General features: G+C 42.4%; 1 protein-coding gene across 1 annotated transcript; it reads right to left on the minus strand.

Annotated features, from left to right (window-relative positions):
* Positions 1–8094: 8094 nt before the first annotated feature.
* Positions 8095–14112, minus strand: LOC131687752 (uncharacterized). The gene has a single exon (XM_058971845.1). It carries the CDS (start codon positions 14110–14112, stop codon positions 8095–8097), a length of 6018 nt encoding a protein of 2005 aa, XP_058827828.1.
* Between the last annotated feature and the right edge of the window lie 5785 nt (positions 14113–19897).

Consider the following 19897-nt stretch of genomic DNA (forward strand, 5'->3'; position numbering starts at 1 on the left):
CGCCCCAGGGTGACCTCGGTCGCCAGATGGCAGCGTGAGTGGGACAACTCCTCGAAAGGTAGGTGGACCCACCGGCTGATACCTAGCATATCAAGTTGGGTGGGAAGACCCCATGGGGAAGTTCACTTCCACCTAACACAATTCCTGTCAGGCCATGGCTGTTTCCGACAGTACCTCCACAGGTTCGGGCACGCGGACGTCTCAGCCTGCCCGGACTGCCCAGGTGTAGACGAAACTGCCGAACACATACTGTTCGTATGTCCTCGGTTCGACGTCGAAAGAAGAGCAATGCTTGACGTCTGTGGCTGGGACACAACCCCTGATACCCTTATTCAGCGGATGTGTCAATCGGTGGAGAAGTGGAACGCAGTCTCGGCTGCTACCATCCAGATTGCCTGTAGGCTACAGGTAATCTAGCGAACCGAGCAACAGACGACGGGCACGGCTAACTAGTGATTGGTTAGCTGGAGCGAAAAAGGCCAAGCGCAAAAAAGGGAGTGAATGGTCTGTTCATGCTGAGGCAGGTTTGGCGCAGCGACTGGCAACCGCGTAAGAGGTAAACCCAGCCACCCCGAAGCAAGACATAAGAGTGAGTGTATAGGCGTATAAGTGCCTCATGCCAAGACGGAAGGGTCGTAGCGTAGTATGATGGGACTTAGCTATCGATGCCTCATGGCGTGGCAGAGGAGTGAAAGGGTGAGCATCCAAGTCAGTCTCACACGGCATGTTAAGGGTGAGCACAAAAGTAAGCCTCACATGGTATGGTAGAGGCTAGCACAAAAGTAAGCCTAGCAAGGAATGAAAAAGGTGAGCACACTAGTCAGCCTCGCATGGTATGTCAGAAGTGGGGGCTAAGAAAAATGTCCCACATGGGATGCCAGGGGGAGTGACAGAGGTACAATAGAGTGGCACGATCGAGAGTGAACCAGGTGATAGGGTGAGCACCCAAGTCAGCCTCACATGGCATTGGTGGGGCGAGCACAAAAGTAAGCCTAGCAAGGAATGAGTAAGGTGAGCACACAAGTCAACCTCGCAAGGAACGAAAAAGGTGAGCACAAAAGTCAGCCTCATGTGGGAGTGTTTGAGAGTGAATCAAGGTGCGATAGAGAGAGCACCCAAGAAAGCCTCATACAGGACGAATGAACGCGTGAGTGAGAGTGAATGAGTACATTTAGTACAGCCATCCCCCCAGAAGTAATACCGAGAGTTCCTGGGAGGAACGATGGCGGAGCCCAATGGAGTTTAGTCGGTATTAATGGCAGCGTCACCATTCGAGCCCGACACGCCCCCAGTGCACCCCGTGCGGTAGCTTGGACCCTACCAATAGCACGTGTACTGGGCTAGGACGTAAAGGTCTTCTCTATTGTAAAAAAACACCCCCAGTACACCCCGTGTGGTAGCTTGGCATCTACTAATAGCACGTGTACTGGGCTAGTACGTAAATGTATTCTCCATTGTAAAAAAACGCACCCCCCATCTCTATCTCACTCTCTCTCTCCCTCTCTCTTCGTGTTCATGGCAACTGTCACAACTCATATAAGTCTTGCTATTTCTCTACCCATTTCTAAGTTGTGTAATAAGTTCTTCTGCTATTATTAGCAGAACCTTCGTTCGAACCGGTCACAAATCTTGATAGCTCCTGGTTTACCTAGAGTTTTTCAACAGAAACAAAAGAAACAGAATCTTTCTCAAAGATACCTATATTTTCGCTCGATCAGTCTTTCTCAAGACTACCTATATTTTATTCGACAATTACTCTTTCTCAAGACTACCTACTTTTTCTACTCAATCAGTCTTTTTCAAGACTAAAACATTTTTCAAGAACAATTCAGCTTAAAGAAATATTAAATTCTTCCAACATGCCTGGGTCCTCCCAGAAAGGCCGTGTGCCAAAAATTAAAGCTAAACGGAAAAGGGTATCTTCTCCACCCGATAATTCAATTGACTGCAGCAACTCATTCGATGTTTTATCCGAATGTGAAGGTGATGAAATTTCTAAATTTCCTCGCATTTTGTATAATGCCAATGAGAAGAAAACACAATCAACTCCGCCTATAACAGTGATGATCTTCGACTGAATACGCCAATGACATATATGCCGGTATCTGAGGGATTACTTCACCGGTTTCGGCGATCGAAGGGATGAGCGTTTCACTGCACTAAGTGACCCACGTGTTGCCTTATAGCACGTGCCCATGAATTCGACCTGAGTCCAGCTAATTACAAGCTTGCACTTATCTCGTGTTGTGGCAGTCCGGTCTTAGCTTTCCCACTTTCTCGCCAAAGTTGTTGAAACGCTTATATGCTGGATACCTGAATGCACTTGGGTGCATATACGTCCAACTCACGACCTTGCCAAGGTCGTTTTTCCGCTTTCGGTAGGAAAACTCGGAATAAAAAAAGGCTTTATTGTGCACGACGTATCGGTTTAAAAGTTCAATTTTAACTGTTCTCTTTATTTCAATCATATCCCTGCATCGAGATTTCGGGTACTGACTAACACTATTAAGTTAACGGTAAGTTCATTTTATGATAATTATTATATGTATATATAGGGAGCACTGGTGCTCACAGTAGATAAGAAATTGAGTTCATTTAATGACATTAGGTTAAGCAAATTTGAATATTAATGTCAGACTTATTAAGCAACTAAATAAAACCAAGAATTTTGACATCCATATTGCTAGGATTCTTTGAAATTTACAAATAGTATTTCAAAGCTGGGACACACTTCCAGGACCGGGTGTCCGGGAACAAAATCTCATACGATTCTTTATAGCAGGTTTAAAAAAGCAGATGACTTCCTGATTCCAAACCATCTACAAATATTTGAATAAGTTTAAAATTGTAATAGTAATGACCATTACTCTGTCAGTCTGCTATGTAATAGAAACGACCAAAACGTTCCCCTCAGGCCCATTTACTACATCTTCAATTTTATCTCACTAAAATTTATGCCTAGTGATGTACTATGATGTCACCAAGTTTCAGGTTCTAGCTAGGAAAAGCAAATTGTAATTTTAATTAAAATCTGGAAAGGTACTCGCGTACTATGTCGTTACCTAACGGTTAAATACTCAACACCGCTTAAAAATTCAACGTTTTCGATATGGGTTTCCGTACATAATAGAACTGTATGAAGATGACTTTCGCAAGCTCCAGTTTCAATATTACCTTCCGCTAACAGACGGGCGGATACGACAATATTTAAAATCAACAAATAGTGTATTTAGCCGAAGTTTGCCTCCCTTTTGAAGCTTCACTCATCTCACAACGTGCTGCTATTGCCAGATTGCATTAAAAATCGCTTTATTTATTTATTTGTTTGTATTTATTATATTACAAGATGGACTTTCCAACTGACCTTTTCACTTCCGTTCAACGCATAATTGTCTATGTATAGAGGGAATTTCATAGAACATGGGGCGAATACGATCTCAACGGCAGTTTAGAGGGTACTTAATTTCTGAAATGACGAATTGGTGGGAAATGGCAGGCAAATGAGAGACTAAAAAACTGTTTGTCTCAAATCACAAGTAAACTTATGAAAAACCGGTTTCTAATATTTGTTCGCAGACCTGTCTGTTTTTTCTTGTGATTATTCGACATTTTCTTGAATTATGCCCCTATTTTAAAGTTGTGAAAAAGTGCTGGATGATTTTGTATCAACAACGCAATCATTATTAACCCTACGGAAGTCGCGCAAATGACCCACTGAACGAGCAGCCGCTGGTGCGCTCAGACGATTTCGCTAGATTTTCAGAGCAGCGTGCACTCAGTGCACTAGCATGACTTCCGGAAGGTTAAAAAGAAGAATCCAAATCTAACCAGAACATGAAAAACGGATTATTACTGCACAGAAGTGGTTAAACCGTTTCTGTAAACAATCTTCTTAGTATATATTCTGGGATACCTTCCTGTTGGTATGAAGTTTTTACTGGTTCACCCACTGTTGCAGAAGACCTGTTTAACCAATTATTTCTTGAGAAACTTAGACTTCTCTATCGTTCAAAATTACTTTAATACTTCATTTCGTTACATGCCATGAAGCTTGGTTGAAGTCTTCTACGTCCAAGTTTTGTAATCCATTGCCACGCAGGAAAAATTGGTAGAATATCCACGTTACAATTTTCGAAGAAGTGTTTAGCCTACATATTCTGCCTATCACTATAATTCGAAATAATCAATACCTTCAATGACTTCGTTCCTTGATGATGCTTCGAATTATGCACAAACTCATTTGACGTTTTTATTTATTATTTTATTAGTGTAGGAACAGAATGTTTGTCTCACTATCGAATCCATTGGGTCGTTTCTTAAGATTGTATTTTGCATTTCTTTTATATGTAGCTGATGGCAATCGAGTATTAGATGTTTTGGAAACAGTGTGAATAGAGCTTGCCGATTAGCCAAGCTTTTTATAACTATTCCAATGAGATATCTTTTGATTTCCGTTTGGACCGCACATATTATTTCTAATACGCATTTCTTTCGACCCATTTTTGAAAGCGCATTTAACATGTCAACGAATTATGTATTTTTAGATAAAAAAGACATACGTCCATATTTGAGAAAGATATTTCATTTTTGATTGAATACATCAAGAGATCTATGTGTTTTTAGGTTTCCATATTTTGTCGCGAACAAACTTTACATTCGGCCCTATTCTGCGCGGCGTGTGACGTGAGACGACTAATCTCACCTCACTTTACGTGACTTTTCTCACCCTATTCTGAGAGTCGACTCGAGTAAGGTGAGATTCCCCATTGCGGTTAAATGGGCATCTCACGTCACCCGAAGTGACTCTTCAGAATTGGGTGAGAAAAGTCACGTAGAGTGAGGTGAGATTAATCGTCTCACGTCACACGCCGCGCAGAATAGGGCCGATTGAAAATTGAAGTAAGAATGGGTTACGACCACCTTCAAGGGCGCATATGGCCCACTGAATGAGCAGCCGCAGTTGCCCAAAGACAATTTGCTAGCTTTTCAAAGCAGTGTGCACTCAGTGCACCAGCACGACTGCCAGAAGGTTAACGGAAGATCCCAGACTCATCACCATTTCCACACAGACTAAAATACATAACACTATGAGGAAATGCATCCCCAAAATGTCAATCCGCTAATTTTTCCAGAACACTAGCTCCTCCTTTTATACACGGTCCCATACACTCATTTGCTTGTCGGTCATCCCTCGGGCCTGGTAACAATTTTTCACTAGTGGTCTATCCTCAGCTTACTTGTGCATATGCCAGAGGCGGCCTTATCGCAAATACGACCACAGCCCCAACCAAAACTATATTTAAAATAACCGTTATATTAGGCGAAGCATTGTTTTCGAGTGTTATGTCTGTTGGTCTGTGATTTCCATAAGCACCACGATGAGTATGCAATGCATTGATCCAAGATTCGTCACAATCAGGCCTCTAGAAAACATTTTTTTTTAAATTTTAGAGGATGAAACTTGTTTAGATTTGGAAATATTTAAATTACATGGCAGTTAAAAGACCAAAAGTGGTTTAATTGAAATGGAAAATACAAAAGGTTTAAAACTAACTAAAAATGCAAAAATGGTGTGAGCTCAAACAATACACATTGAAAATTGTGAATTTAATTTGATTTGTTTGAGCACTCTCGAATTTTTTTAAAAAGGTTTGGAAAAACCTGGAAAATCAGGGAATTTCATTTTCAGCAATGAGTCGACACCCTACAATTTTTTTTAAAGAAACAACTTGTTCTGCTGGGTTCACATCAAACAGAACAATTATGGGAAAGTCACTGCTAAATCTACTAAAGCATATTTAATGATTTAAGTCATTAAATGCTAACTAAATGAGCTTGTAAAAAAAAGATGGGTGGGTAATGTCTAGGACATAACCGGAGTGTCGTGACTATTCGTTTGGCTTGTAATTCAAATCGAATGATACTCAATGAAATATGTGGGAATGTTTCAAGTTATTCTTTATAATAATTATGGTGGTTCTGAAAAGTACCTTTGTTGTTGACGTCAGCGTTGATAGGGAATTCTAAGCTCGTTGAGACATTCATTCATTCATATTTTCTTGCTGTTAAAATCTCTCGAAACAACCATCGGAATCTTTTTCCTAGCGTACAGAAATGAATCACGCTTAGCGAAAAACTAGGGGCGGGTAATGTCCGGGACATAACCGCGATGATCATATTCTTAAAATTCTGCTTGTATCTCTTTCAAATGGCTAAATTTTACGCATTAAGTTCGATTCACCGGGCTCAGCGAAATTTTCCTGGGGTTCCCGTTCGTTAATCTATTCAGTAAAACAATTTTATTACCAAGTTCTGATAACTAAAACTATAAAATTGTTCTATAAATTGCAAAGTTATTGCCGTGTTAACCTGAAAATTTGTCATTTCATTCATATAGGAACAATCATTGAAATTATGTCAATTTATGCTTTGCAAGATTTGAAATAAGTTCGAAGTGTGGTCACGACACCCCTGTTATGTCATATACATTACCAACCCATCTTTTCCATTTTGCATTCGTCCTAATAAGGACGGTTTGTAGATAACTATGTTGATGCAAGACGAGAATCTTTTGAAACAATTCAAAACTTGCCGACGATTGTTTTTACTGCGTACATACATACGATCTTTCCCCTTTCGCAGCTCGCACAGAATTAGCACGCTTTGCATCAAGGCGTTCCTATTTCTTGACTTTACAATGCAGATGGAAGGCCATCCTTTTGTTCGAAAAATGAAAATATTTTCATCATTCGTTTTGGTGTAGCTTTAGCTTAGTGGCAGAGTTGCCACATTCAATGATTTTCTTGGAAGGATTTGCAAAATCTTTCGGGTTTGTAGATTAGAAAAACATTTTATTATGATTCACTGGTAAAAGTACAGAATTAACAAGCGCAAACTTAATACTAGTTAATAAAAGAAACTTTCTAATTAAATTCTTTTTTCCATTTTGCATTCGTCCTAATAAGGACGGTTTGTAGATAACTATGTTGATACAAGACGAGAATATTTTGAAACAATTCAAACCTTGCCGACGATTTTTTTACTGCGTACATATATACGATCTTTCCCCTTTCGCAGCTCACACCGAATTAGCACGCTTTGTATCAAGGCGTTCCTATTTATTGACTTCACTATGCAGATGGAAGGCCATCCTTTTGTTCGATAAATGAAAATATTTTCATCATTCGTTTTGGTGTAGCTTTCGCTTAGTGGCAGAGTTGCCACATTCAATGATTTTCTTGGAAGGATTTGCAAAAACCTTCGGGTTAGTAGGTTAGAAAAACATTTTCTTATGATTCACTGATAATAGTACAGAATTAACAAGCGCAAACTTAATACTAGTTAATAAAAGAAACTTTCTAATTAAATTCTTTTTCCATTTTGCATTCGTCCTAATAAGGACGGTGTTACAGTAATATGCAACAGGCGTTTCCAGAGTTTAAATACGATTTATTCAGTCGAATTAAATTTTCCCTGCAAATGCAATTGATAGGAACAATTAGTATGAGCAACCATGTAGCATATGGTGCGAGAGGATTATAGTTTCAACTCACGTTTAGTGCCGTATTTTCCTATTAACGACCGGAATATGGTCGCTTGCGGTAATTATGAGTTTATGAACTGTACTGGTAATCGATTTAGGTAATTAGGCTTATTAGGCGACGATCTTATATATAAAAATATTACCTGCTAATCCTTAATGGTGATAAATTTTAATTCTGATAGTTTGGGTAGGTTATGTTAATGATCTTATTAGATAATTAACCTGCAAATCGCATGTGGTATGAGAAATAGACAAAGAAATATTCAGTAAGATTTTTTAACTAAATGAACTAATTTCACCTTAAAAGTAATCCACTGCGCGCACAAATTATACCACGCTCTTTCTTGGTGAGAAATGTATAACAAACGACCTGACTTCAAATGGAATTGGCTTCTATCACTCCTAACCGTTTCTAAAGAAAAGTTTGCTTCGGTTCTGAACTACTAGCTAATATCTGTCGCTGCTATAGCTTCTTGGTGTTAGTATTTCGCATCTCAGTGCAAGGTCGATCGATGTTGATCCCATCGGACGTCGCAGGGAGCGGCTGCGTTTTATAGTGAGGTGTGCTCACCAAAGGGCGTAACACTCCCCCCCAGTACGCTGGAATCGTTGTCCAGCTTACTTTCGTTGACTCCTACATCTAGAACCGCCAGCTTCGTAACGGGTCGTTCGTAGTATCGCTCGTTGGCTCGCACGACAGCACTCCGAACTTGTCCATCCTTGTTGTTAATTTTGGTTTCCACCACTCGTCCCATTGGCCAGCAGTTGCGCGGTAGTGCTGGGTCAACAATAACAACGACGTCACCAACTTGGATGGGCTTTAGGGGTTGATGCCACTTCGAACGGCGACTGATGGTGGGCAAGTATTCTTTGACCCACCGTCTCCAGAATATATTAGCATAGATTTGTGACGCCTTCCAGTTGTTTTTAAGCGCAGCGGGGCTGTCATCGAGTAGCGTAAGTGGTTTGCATCCGCTCGAAGAATTGAGCAGAAAATGATTGGGTGTTAAGGCAAGGGGGCACTCGTCGTCGACCGGAATATATGTTAAAGGTCGTGAGTTAATAACATTGGCGATCTCTAGTAGCGTGTTTCGAAGAACTTCATCGGTCGGGTTGCGCGGAAGTTTTATCTGATTGAGAATCTTCTTTACGGACTGTACCATCCTTTCCCAACTACCAACCATGTGCGGAGATCCTGGAGGGTTGAATGACCATTTGGTATTGGGTGTAGTGAACTCCTTGATCAGTTGGTTTTGGTCGATATTCTGGTACGCCGCCTTCAGCTCGCGGTCTGCACTAACAAAGTTTGTACCCTTGTCACTAAATAGCTCAAGTGGTGTTCCACGCAGTGACATAAAGTTGCGAAGTGCTAGTATACATGAATCGGTGTTGAGCGAATGTGCAATCTCGATGTGCACAGCTTGTGTCACCATACAGGTGAGCATTACTCCCCAACGCTTTTCTACATGTCGATTAACAGTCACAGACATCGGGCCAAAATAATCCACGCCAGTGTATGAAAATGGTCTGGTGAACGCGGCTAGTCTTGCAGGTGGTAGATCAGCCATGAGTGGAGCAACAGGACGAGCAAGACGATTTTTGCAGGTTTGACACGACTTCCGTACTTTGTAACATACGCGGCGCAGCTTCGGGATCTTGTACCTTTGTCGAAGCTCGTTCACAACTGTCTCATGGTTGAGGTGGTGATAGCGCCAGTGCATCGATCGCACTATAAGTTGCGTTACGTGATGGCTCCGAGGAAGCATAATCGGACAGTAGGCGTCCGGTTCGGCATATTCGCAAGTTTCTGTCCTTCCACGCATCCGTAGTATGCCTGTATCGTCGAGGTATGGTGACAACTTGTAGATCGAACTAGTTTTGGGTATTCGATATTTGTACTTATCGCCAGAGTTAGCTGCTTTGATGAGAATCGCTATTTCCTCGAGATAGACTGCTTCCTGTGCCAAACGAAATAGGTATGTTTCAGCCGTTAACAATTCTTCTTGAGTGAGTTCGCCAAACGTGAGTGCGGTTCCATTTTTTGAAGCCTTGAGATTTTGAATGTATCGCTTTAGCTGGGCTATATGACGCAGAAGGCGAATCCATGTCGAAAAATTCTCGCAGCTTACCACTGGAACAGTGACGCAGTGTAGTCCGACCGAGTGCTTCAATTCCAATGATGTCGTACCAATGTGCGTCAGCATTTCAGGCCACGCAGTTTGCTGTTCCCAGATAAAGCCACGTCCCCGAAGCCATCTGCTATCAGAAGAAAGATCGGGAGTTTTCTGCCATTTCGTTCCGTCGTCCGCTGGATTCAGTTTGGTGGGCACCCAGCGCCATTCATATAGTTCAGTGCTTTCCAAAATTTCGCCGACCCGAAATCCAACGAACGGGCTAAACTGCTTATGGTCGGAGTGTAACCAGCAAAGAACGTCGCGAGCATCCGTCCAAAAAAACCGTTTATTGATATTGATACGGTGACTTTCTGCAATTGTCTGAGCAAGACGAACTCCGATAACAGCTGCTTGTAATTCAAGCCGGGGAATCGACGTCAGCTTATTGGGCGCAACTCTTGTTTTGGCTGCTACGAAAGAGCATTCAATTTTGTCATCTTCTTCAAACCGCAAGTAAGCGACCGCTGCTATTCCATTTATACTTGCGTCTACGAACACGTGCAGTTGCACATTGGTTTGTGGTGAGCATGAAGTAATTAAGCGATAGCATCTGGGAACTGAGACGGTTTCTACCTTCTCGATTACTTTCAACCAGGTATGCCATTTTGCGAGTTGAACTGCTGTGATTGTTTCATCCCAGCCGATGTTCGAACGCCAAATTTCTTGGATCAGAATTTTGAGGTACATTAAGACGTTGGCAAGGAGTCCTAACGGATCAAAGATGCTCATAAGTACTCGCACAACTTCTTTCTTAGTTGGGACTCTTTTGCCACTGAGGAGATCTTTATCAGGTTTAGTGGGAAGTTTGAAGGTGAATGTGTCAGCAGAGGAGCTCCACCACATGCCCAGTACCTTCTCTGTTGAGAACTGCGATGTCACGTTTAAACTTTTCTCGTCTCCCTGCTGCTCGTGCAGTGCTACCAGCACCTTGCTTGAGTTTGATCGCCATCCTCTAATCTCGAAGCCACCTTGTGCATGGATATCTCGAACGTTAATTGCCAGTTCGATAGCTTCTTGCTCTGTTTCGACACTACTGAGCATATCGTCCACGTAGTGGTCATTGATGATAGCGTTGACTGCTTCCGGAAATTCCGTGGCAAATCGTTCTGCATTCGTGTTTTTGACGAACTGTGCACAGCTTGGAGAGCAGCTTGCACCGAACGTCATCACTTGCATGACATAAACTGACGGAGTTGAACCAGGCTGCCCATTGTTCCACAGGAAGCGTTGACAGTGTTGATCCTCTTTGTGTACTGCCACCTGGTGAAACATTTCTCTGATGTCACCCGTTACCGCAGTACGAAATTCCCGAAAACGGAATAGGACGTGAAATAGTGAAGTGAGCTGATCGGGTCCTTTCAAAAGGAATGTGTTCAGTGAAACACCTCGTACTGTTGCAGCAGCGTCCCAAACAATGCGTATTTTCCCTGGTTTGTTTGCGTTCGCCACTACGAAAATCGGAAGGTACCAGACGCGGTCATGGTGAACTCGTTCTTCTTCTTCCGTCAACTTCCTGATGTAGCCTTTCTGCACGTAATCCTCTATTTTCGCTTGTAAAGCAGCTGCTAAATCCGGTTCACGGACCATTCGCTTCTCCAGGCATCGCAATCTGTTAAGGGCCATGTCCTTTGTTTCTGGCAACTGAACATCGTCGTATTTCCACAGTAGTCCGGTCGTGTATCGCTTCCCATCTCGGACCGTCTTAGTCTTAAGTAGGTCCATCGCACGTTCGTCAGCTTTGGACATCAAAGGCTTATTTGGTTTCTGGATACCAAGACTGTCCAGCGAAAAATACTGCTTCATCTCTAGGTGGATTGTTTCGCACTGACAGATATGGTAGTTAAATTCTTTGCGGTCATCGTCTCTAAGTGAAGATTCGACTACCGAGCACGGACCGTAAACTATCCAGCCTAGCCGAGTAAGTGTAGCCACAGGTTGATTTTCTCCACCTTCGCGAGCCTCTATCGGATGATCCAGATGAATGTTGTCCATTCCCAGTAGTATTCTTGGACGAACTTCTTCATACGAGTCAACTGGCAGTCCAGACAAATGCTTGTAGTGCTTGGAGAGATCGTCGATATTCAGCGTCTGTGCTGGTAGCTGCAGACTCTTCACAGTATGCACTTTGTTTAGATGATTGCGTTTATCACTGTGAATTCCAGAGACGTCTACCGTACATTTGATGGATTCCGACTCGTATCGACCTTGACCTCCTGTCCAGTTTATGCATAATGGGTACTTCTCACCTTCTAGTCCGAGTTGCTCCCAGAGACTATGTTCCATCAGCGAACATGTTGAACCGCTATCGAGGAATGCGTAAGTATTTATCGACTTGCCTTCTCGTCCATGTATGGTGATCTTGACATACTTAAACAGCACTGCGCCCAGACAACATTGGTGTGCATTGCAAGTAGGATTGGTCTTCACCGCTTGAACAGGAAGCTTGTGCTTACTGTCGTCGTGAAGAAGCTGATGATGCAGGTACGGACAACCGTTTCTACCGCAGGACACCTTCGTGTCGCAAGATTTGAAGTGTTTCTTCAAGCACTTACGACATATATTTTTGTCTTTAATAAATGACCAACGGGATTGCGAAGACATTTTGCGAAATGTATCACATTTATCCAGAGACTGGCAGTTCTTCTCACAGGCAGAGCACATCTTTGGGTGTTGTTTGTCTGGCATGGTATCGGAATGTACGTGAATGTAGGCTTCATCCCTACGATCTCGCTGATTTCGATGGCATTCAACTCCTTGTTGTGGTCTTGACACCTTGCTCAAAGCGTCCACTAGGTTTCCCAACCAATCACTGAAGTCAGCCAAGGACACTGTGTTCTTGCCTTGCCGATGAAGAGCCCAGTTGAGCTTGATTGTGGGTGGCAGACATTCGACCAACTCCTGCAGCAGCGCCACATTATATAAGCATTCGTTCATCTGGCACGCTTGAGCAGTAGAACACAGATTTTGTACTGCCACTCCGAAATCGATAATTGTGTCCATCCTGTCAGCTTTTGGTTGCGGTATCGTCCGAACACGCCTTACCATTGTTTCTACGATGATCTCGGGGTTACCAAACAATGTTTTTAATCTGCCGATTATCACCGGGACGTTTTCAGGGTGCAACAGCAGACTTTTGACTGCACTGAGGGCACGATCATACAGGCTACGTTCTAAACGATCCAAAAGTTCGTTGTTTCCAAACCCACACATCCTTGTCGTGCGTTCATATGCCGCTATAAACCTTGGCCAGTCCTCTGGGTCACCTCCGAATCGTGGGAGGTCCTTCACCGTGTGTCGCGCTGCCAAATGATTTTTGTTCAGCAACGTATTGCCATGGTGATTGGGTGGTAATGTGCGTGATTGTTGCTTCACCCGATTTTGAGTAGGTGTAAAATCTGGTTGAAATGTGTAGGCAGGCAATCCAGTTTCGTTGATTGGAGGAAGGTTATCTCTAGCTCTATTCGATTCTCGTAGCCATTCGTCGATTTTTTGGATGTTCGAGCTCGACTCGAACTCAGTATCTTCATCCGTATCTTGATCCAGTAGTGCACGTTCAAGCGCCAACCTCTCCTCCAGTTGCTTTTTCTCCAAAGCTTGTCTCTCTGCCAGAGCTTTTGTTTGGAGTTCTCGTAGTTTAGCTGATCTAGACGAACCCTTTGACGACAGCGAGACAGCGCTTCCGCCACGACAAGATTGTTCGGTCCTTTCAGTGATAGTACTCAATGGAGGCAACATAGTTTTCCTCGTAGTTCCTAAGTTGCTCTGTAATGACGGATGAGTTGATGGTAATTCGTACTGGGCAACGCTTGCAGTTTGTTGATGGAAGATCGAATATTCTGAAAAGAGTGTTCGTTGCATTCGGTCTAGCTGTTCGCGAAGTTCGCGATTGGTCTGTTCCAGTACTTGCATGCGTTGGTTGCTCTCGGAGTAGCCCGATTCCAATCCTACTGAACCAAGTTTTACCGGTGTAGAGGATGCCAGTGGTGCCTTGTTATGATTTTCGTTCGGGATTATTTGATCTCCAGTTGCTCGAGTTTCAGCATCTTGATCCCCGGACTGCTGCAGCTGCTGTAGGTGCTGCCACTCTTGCTGCTGCTGCTCTAATAGCCGCTGCAGCTCTTGTTGCTGCTTCCTCTTCTGCTCCTGCAGTTTAATCTGGAGAATTGTGGTAGTGCTGGATTCGACAGATTTCTTAACACATCCGCTGCAGATCCAGGGACCATCGGGAACTTCGTGGGTCACTTGTGCACACTCATAATGGTACCAAAACTTGCATTCATCACAATCCACCATACGATTACGACCGAACCTCTCACATTGACCGCATTTCGCGCCAGCTTTTCCTGGATCGCGCTTCGATTTGACATCGATACCTGCTACGCTTTCGGTAGACATTCCGGTTTAGTTAAACGGAAAATTTAAGATGTTACAGTAATATGCAACAGTCGTTTCCAGAGTTTAAATACGATTTATTCAGTCGAATTAAATTTTCCCTGCAAATGCAATTGATAGGAACAATTAGTATGAGCAACCATGTAGCATATGGTGCGAGAGGATTATAGTTTCAACTCACGTTTAGTGCCGTATTTTCCTGTTAACGACCGGAATATGGTCGCTTGCGGTAATTATGAGTTTATGAACTGTACTGGTAATCGATTTAGGTAATTAGGCTTATTAGGCGACGATCTTATATATAAAAATATTACCTGCTAATCCTTAATGGTGATAAATTTTAATTCTGATAGTTTGGGTAGGTTATGTCAATGATCTTATTAGATAATTAACCTGCAAATCGCATGTGGTATGAGAAATAGACAAAGAAATATTCAGTAAGATTTTTTAACTAAATGAACTAATTTCACCTTAAAAGTAATCCACTGCGCGCACAAATTATACCACGCTCTTTCTTGGTGAGAAATGTATAACAAACGACCTGACTTCAAATGGAATTGGCTTCTATCACTCCTAACCGTTTCTAAAGAAAAGTTTGCTTCGGTTCTGAACTACTAGCTAATATCTGTCGCTGCTATAGCTTTTTGGTGTTAGTATTTCGCATCTCAGTGCAAGGTCGATCGATGTTGATCCCATCGGACGTCGCAGGGAGCGGCTGCGTTTTATAGTGAGGTGTGCTCACCAAAGGGCGTAACAGACGGTTTGTAGATAACTATGTTGATACAAGACGAGAATCTTTTGAAACAATTCAAACCTTGCCGACGATTGTTTTTACTGCGTACATACATATGATCTTTTCCCTTTCGCAGCTCACACCGAATGAGTACGCTTTGCAGCCTTCGATGTTTTGGTGGCATTTTTAGTGGCAGTTACTACCGCCTTTTCAGTGACTGCGTTTCTTAGCCTTTTGGCCTTCACACCGCCACCACCTTGACCAACGTTTTTCTTCTCTCCGGCGGAAGCCGATTTGATTGGTCGTCCGATGCAGCTTCTCACGACCACGCACGTCTGTTATGCACTGCGTCTTACACACGTCTGGCTTTTAAAAAAGCTGCGACACCCCTATTTATAGGTTTTATCATTAATGTTGATTCTCATTTAAAGTAGTTTTTGAACTATTTAAACAAATTTTATATAGCAAACAACGTATCGGTAGCAAGCGTTGAAAGTTTTCCTTCCGATTTATGAAACAAGATTGGCAATCCGTTTAGTAGAAGAAAAGTTATTAAGGTTCAAAATGTACGTAACACTTTCGCTAATATGCACTACTATCGCTTTCTCGCTCGTTCTCGTGGCGTGCATGAGCCGTTCCTTTGCGTCCGGCTTCTAATGGCTTAACCCAAACTAATATGCCGGCTTTCCCCCACCAACTGCTCTCGTCAAGCAACCCAATACGAATAATCATAGGAACAAACATGTAGTGGACTTATATATAAACTTTTCATTATTTTATTGTTCGGTTTCTGCACCATATTGACAGCTCTGTGCGGGATGGGCTAAAAATTTTCACTTTTCCGAGTCGTTTTCGAAAGATTTTTCAAAACACTATTTTTCCGTTGATAATGAATGTCCTACATATTCCAAAATTTAATACAACATTGGTACAAATATTTTCGACAAAATGCCGAAGAAATTGATTAAATCCATTCAGTACAACAAAAGATATAAGCGTTCAAAATCTTACATCATTTTTCTTCCGAATTTTTGAAAGGGGGCCCTTATATTGAAATGTAAATCGTTAGTTACGACAAAAAAATTTGAGAAATAACTTGTTCTGCTGACTTAAGATCAAGCAAAACATGTAACATGTAATGATGTAACAGATATCGTAAAACCTACCTAAGCATATTAAATTATTTGGACTATTAAATTCTAATTAAATGCAAAGAATATTTACAATAAATTAGAAGCACTGTCGCCTGCTTTTTTTGTTCGAGTTCTTGGTATTTTTTCCGTAATAATATTCATATAGCAAGGTTTTAAGATAATTTTGCTTTAAAAGCTCGTCACCTCAAATCCTCATCATGTCAGATTTCCTAACATTTTCAAATACCAGAATAAATGCATTTTAAAAATTTGGATTTTTTAATGCATTTCCATTTAGGGACTAACTTTAACACGTCACGTAATCAGTCATATATCTAAGTTAGTTTACCAATACTATAAAGATGGTGGTAGTGTTTAAAGCGGGGTTTTTGTAACGTGATTAACATTAACAGTAGGTACCACAGATTAGTAAATATCAGAAATTTTCTATCTGTTTGCCTCTCTCATATAGAAAGGTTATGCAATCGCTCTAAATATCGTCAACCTAATCCCGGCCCGGAGGACCGAAAGTCATATGCCATTCGACTCAGTTCGTTGAGATCGGAAAATTTTTGTGCGTGTGTGTGTGTTTTTTACAATGGAGAATGCAATTTACGCACTGACCCAGTACATGTGCTTAGTAGATGCCAAGCTACCAAGGTAATACCGATTAAACACCATTTGGCTCCGCCATTGTTCTCCCCAGGGACTACCTCTCGGTATTACTTCTGAGGGGATGATTGTACTTGATGTACTCACTCACTCTGGCTCACGCGTTCATACGTCCTGTATGAGGCTTACTTGGGTGCTCGCTCTGTCACACCCTGATTCACTCTCTACCACTCCATGTGAGGCTTATTTTTGTGCTCACCTCTACCACACCATGTGAGGCTTACTTGAGTGCTCACCTCTTTCGTACCTTGTGAGGCTTACTTTTGTGCTCACCTCTAACATGCCATGTGAGGCTGACTTGGATGCTCACCCTATCACCTGATTCACTCTCGATCATACCACTATCATACCATGTCGCTCCCCCTGGCATCCCATGTGGGACATTTTTCTTAGGCCCCACTTCTGACATACCATGTGAGGCTTACTTGTTTGCGTACATTGTGAGGCTTACTTTTGTGCTCACCTCTAACATACCATGTGAGGCTTACTTTTGTGCTGCCACACCACGAGGTATCAATAGCGAAGTCCCAACATACAAGCTACGACCCTCCCATATTGGCATGAGGCAGTCCATATCTACGCCTATTCACGCACTCTTCTGCCTTGCTTCGGGGTGGCTGGGTTTACCCCTTATGCGATTGTCAGTTGCTGCGCCAAACCTGCCTCAGCATGAGCAGACCATTCACTCACATTTTTTTGCGTTCGGCTCTTTCCGCTCCAACTAACTAATCACTAGTTAGTCGTGCCCGTCGTGTGTTGCTCGATGCGCCAGATTCCCTGTAGCCTGCGGGCAATCTGGGTGCCCGCATGCGAGACTGCGTTCCACTACTCCATCGCTTGACACATCCGCTGAATAAGGGTATCAGGGATTATGTCCCAGCCACAGACGTCAAGCATTGCTCTCCTTTCGACGTCGAAGCGAGGACATACGAACAGTATGTGCTCGGCAGTTTCGTCGACACCTGGGCAGTCAGGGCAGACGGGGACCTCCGCGTGCCCGAACCTGTGTAGGTATTGTCGGAAGCAGCCATGGCCTGACAGGAATTGTGTCAGATGGAAGTGAACTTCCCCATGGGGTCTACCCACCCAGCTCGATATGTTAGATATCAGCCGGTGGCTCCACCTACCTTTCGAGGAGTTATCCCACTTACGCTGCCATCTGGCGACCGAAACCACCCTGGTGCAGACTACTCCAATGCCACGCAGCTCAAAGCACTTCTCATCTTCCCGGATGACCAGCCCGATTGGCATCATGCTCGCTATCACGCAGGATGCATCGTGTGATACCGCGCGGTAAGCAGATATAACTCTGAGGCACATCACGCGATAGGTGCTCTCCAGTTTCTGCAGGTAACTGGTTACCCTCAGTGCTCTTGATCAGGACGAGCCACCGTACCTGAGGATAGATACGGCAACGCCAGCCAGTAGCCTACGTCTACTGGCGCACACCTTTGAGCTGTTGGACATCATCCTCGATAATGCCGTTCTACCTCGGGGATTGACTCCCTGTAGACCTCCAAGATTACGTCGTCGGCAAAGCCGACGATCTTGACCCCAGGAAGGAACTTCAGTCTCAGAACCCCGTCATTCATGAGGTTTCATAATAACGGGCCTAGGATCGAGCCCTGCGGGACTCCGGCGGTAATCGGAACCCTTTTCTGACCGGCATCGGTCTCGAATAGCAGTACGCGGTTCTGGGAGTAGCTTTCCAGGATCCGGGTCTGTACAGGACGAATTTCGCGCCAACTCGAACAAATGTTGGCATCACCCTCTCAGATTTTCATGAAGCTTTCTGTACATGAGAACTTTGTCACAGAAAGCCACTTTGCATACTTTGTATTTCCAAAAATGATCTAGAATGTCTTTTGGAAAGGGCCAAACTTTTTTTTACCAATTTTTTTCAAATGTTTTAAAATGACAAATCCTACAAAAAATGTTGTAGGAGTGATTTTCACAAAATTAGTCAAATTTTTGAATAAAAATATTGAAAAAATTATTTATTGACTCCTACACTGAAAAAAAACTCCTACACTGAAAAAAAAACGATTTAAAAGCTATGCTATATTTTTTTTAAATTTAATAATTTCCGATGACGCCGAAACGCAATTGTGTAACAAATTAGGATTTGTGCCCTTCAAGTGGAAAGATTGGTTTTACCAACAAATTTTGGTGTTTTCCAAATTTTCCTCCTTATGGTGAAATATAGCATAGTGCTTTCGCATAGGCCTGCTAAGCCAAGACAGGTTTCGGCTTCACTGTGTCTCATCGGCATAAACAGAACTTCTGCTCGGAGGGGACATCACGTTTGATCAGTCGTTCGATTGAAACACAAAGTGTGTTTTAGTTTTAAGGGATTTGCGTCAAGCCGGCGCTAATCTATTCCGACAAAAAGTTAGTGTCGGTTTCTGATGAGGCGAAGCCGAAACGCAATTGTGTAACAAACATTTTGATTTCTATGTATTGGCCCTAGATGAATAATTGCTACAAAATTGGTCAAATATGTGAAGGTAGTTTTGAAGTTTCCATTTTTTTATCACTTCACGCGGAATTACCCGTATATAGAAAAACAATTTTAAACAAAAATGTAAAGTAAAGTAAATGAATGAAACGAATTAGACGAATTTGTTTCAGAAAGTTCTGAAATGTTAGTGAAAATCCCATTATTTTAAGAATGGCTGTTTAATATACAATGTATTTCTAGTGTTCCCATTCTTTTCTGTTTTTATTTTTTCATTTTCTTCTTTTCTTGACGGTGTAGATTAACATTATGCGGTGTTTCTACTTTATTAATTGATATAACTAAGGAAACTGGAACGTTTAATTTGTTTTGCAAATCAAAACTGACTTTTTGGTCACAGATTACTGAAAAAATATTATTTTGCCTCAAATGGCCAACGCAGTATGGGGAGGAGAATTTTGAACGTATTTTAAAGCGTAGTTGGCTAAGTTAACTAAGTATTTTGGTCGATAGCACAATAGCCGAGTAAGTCGATTACAATACAGTCTCTTTCTAGTCATCCTTATAGCTTGACGTATAATCTGCTTTTGAGGCATGAATACTCTTGAAATAACGAATCTTTTTTGCAAATAAATCAGTGTCATTTGTTGCTACACAGTAATGTGTAAGGCAAAAATATAGTTAGACACCAAATTTTTTTCGCCGAATGCCAGTAAAATTTTGCTGAATTTTCATCAGCTCAATGTTTCAGAAATACAAGGTGCCGAAAAATCAGCAATTTGAATTGGACCT

Source organism: Topomyia yanbarensis, chromosome 3, assembly GCF_030247195.1.
Source record: "Topomyia yanbarensis strain Yona2022 chromosome 3, ASM3024719v1, whole genome shotgun sequence".
Classification (NCBI taxonomy): Eukaryota; Metazoa; Arthropoda; class Insecta; order Diptera; family Culicidae; genus Topomyia; species Topomyia yanbarensis.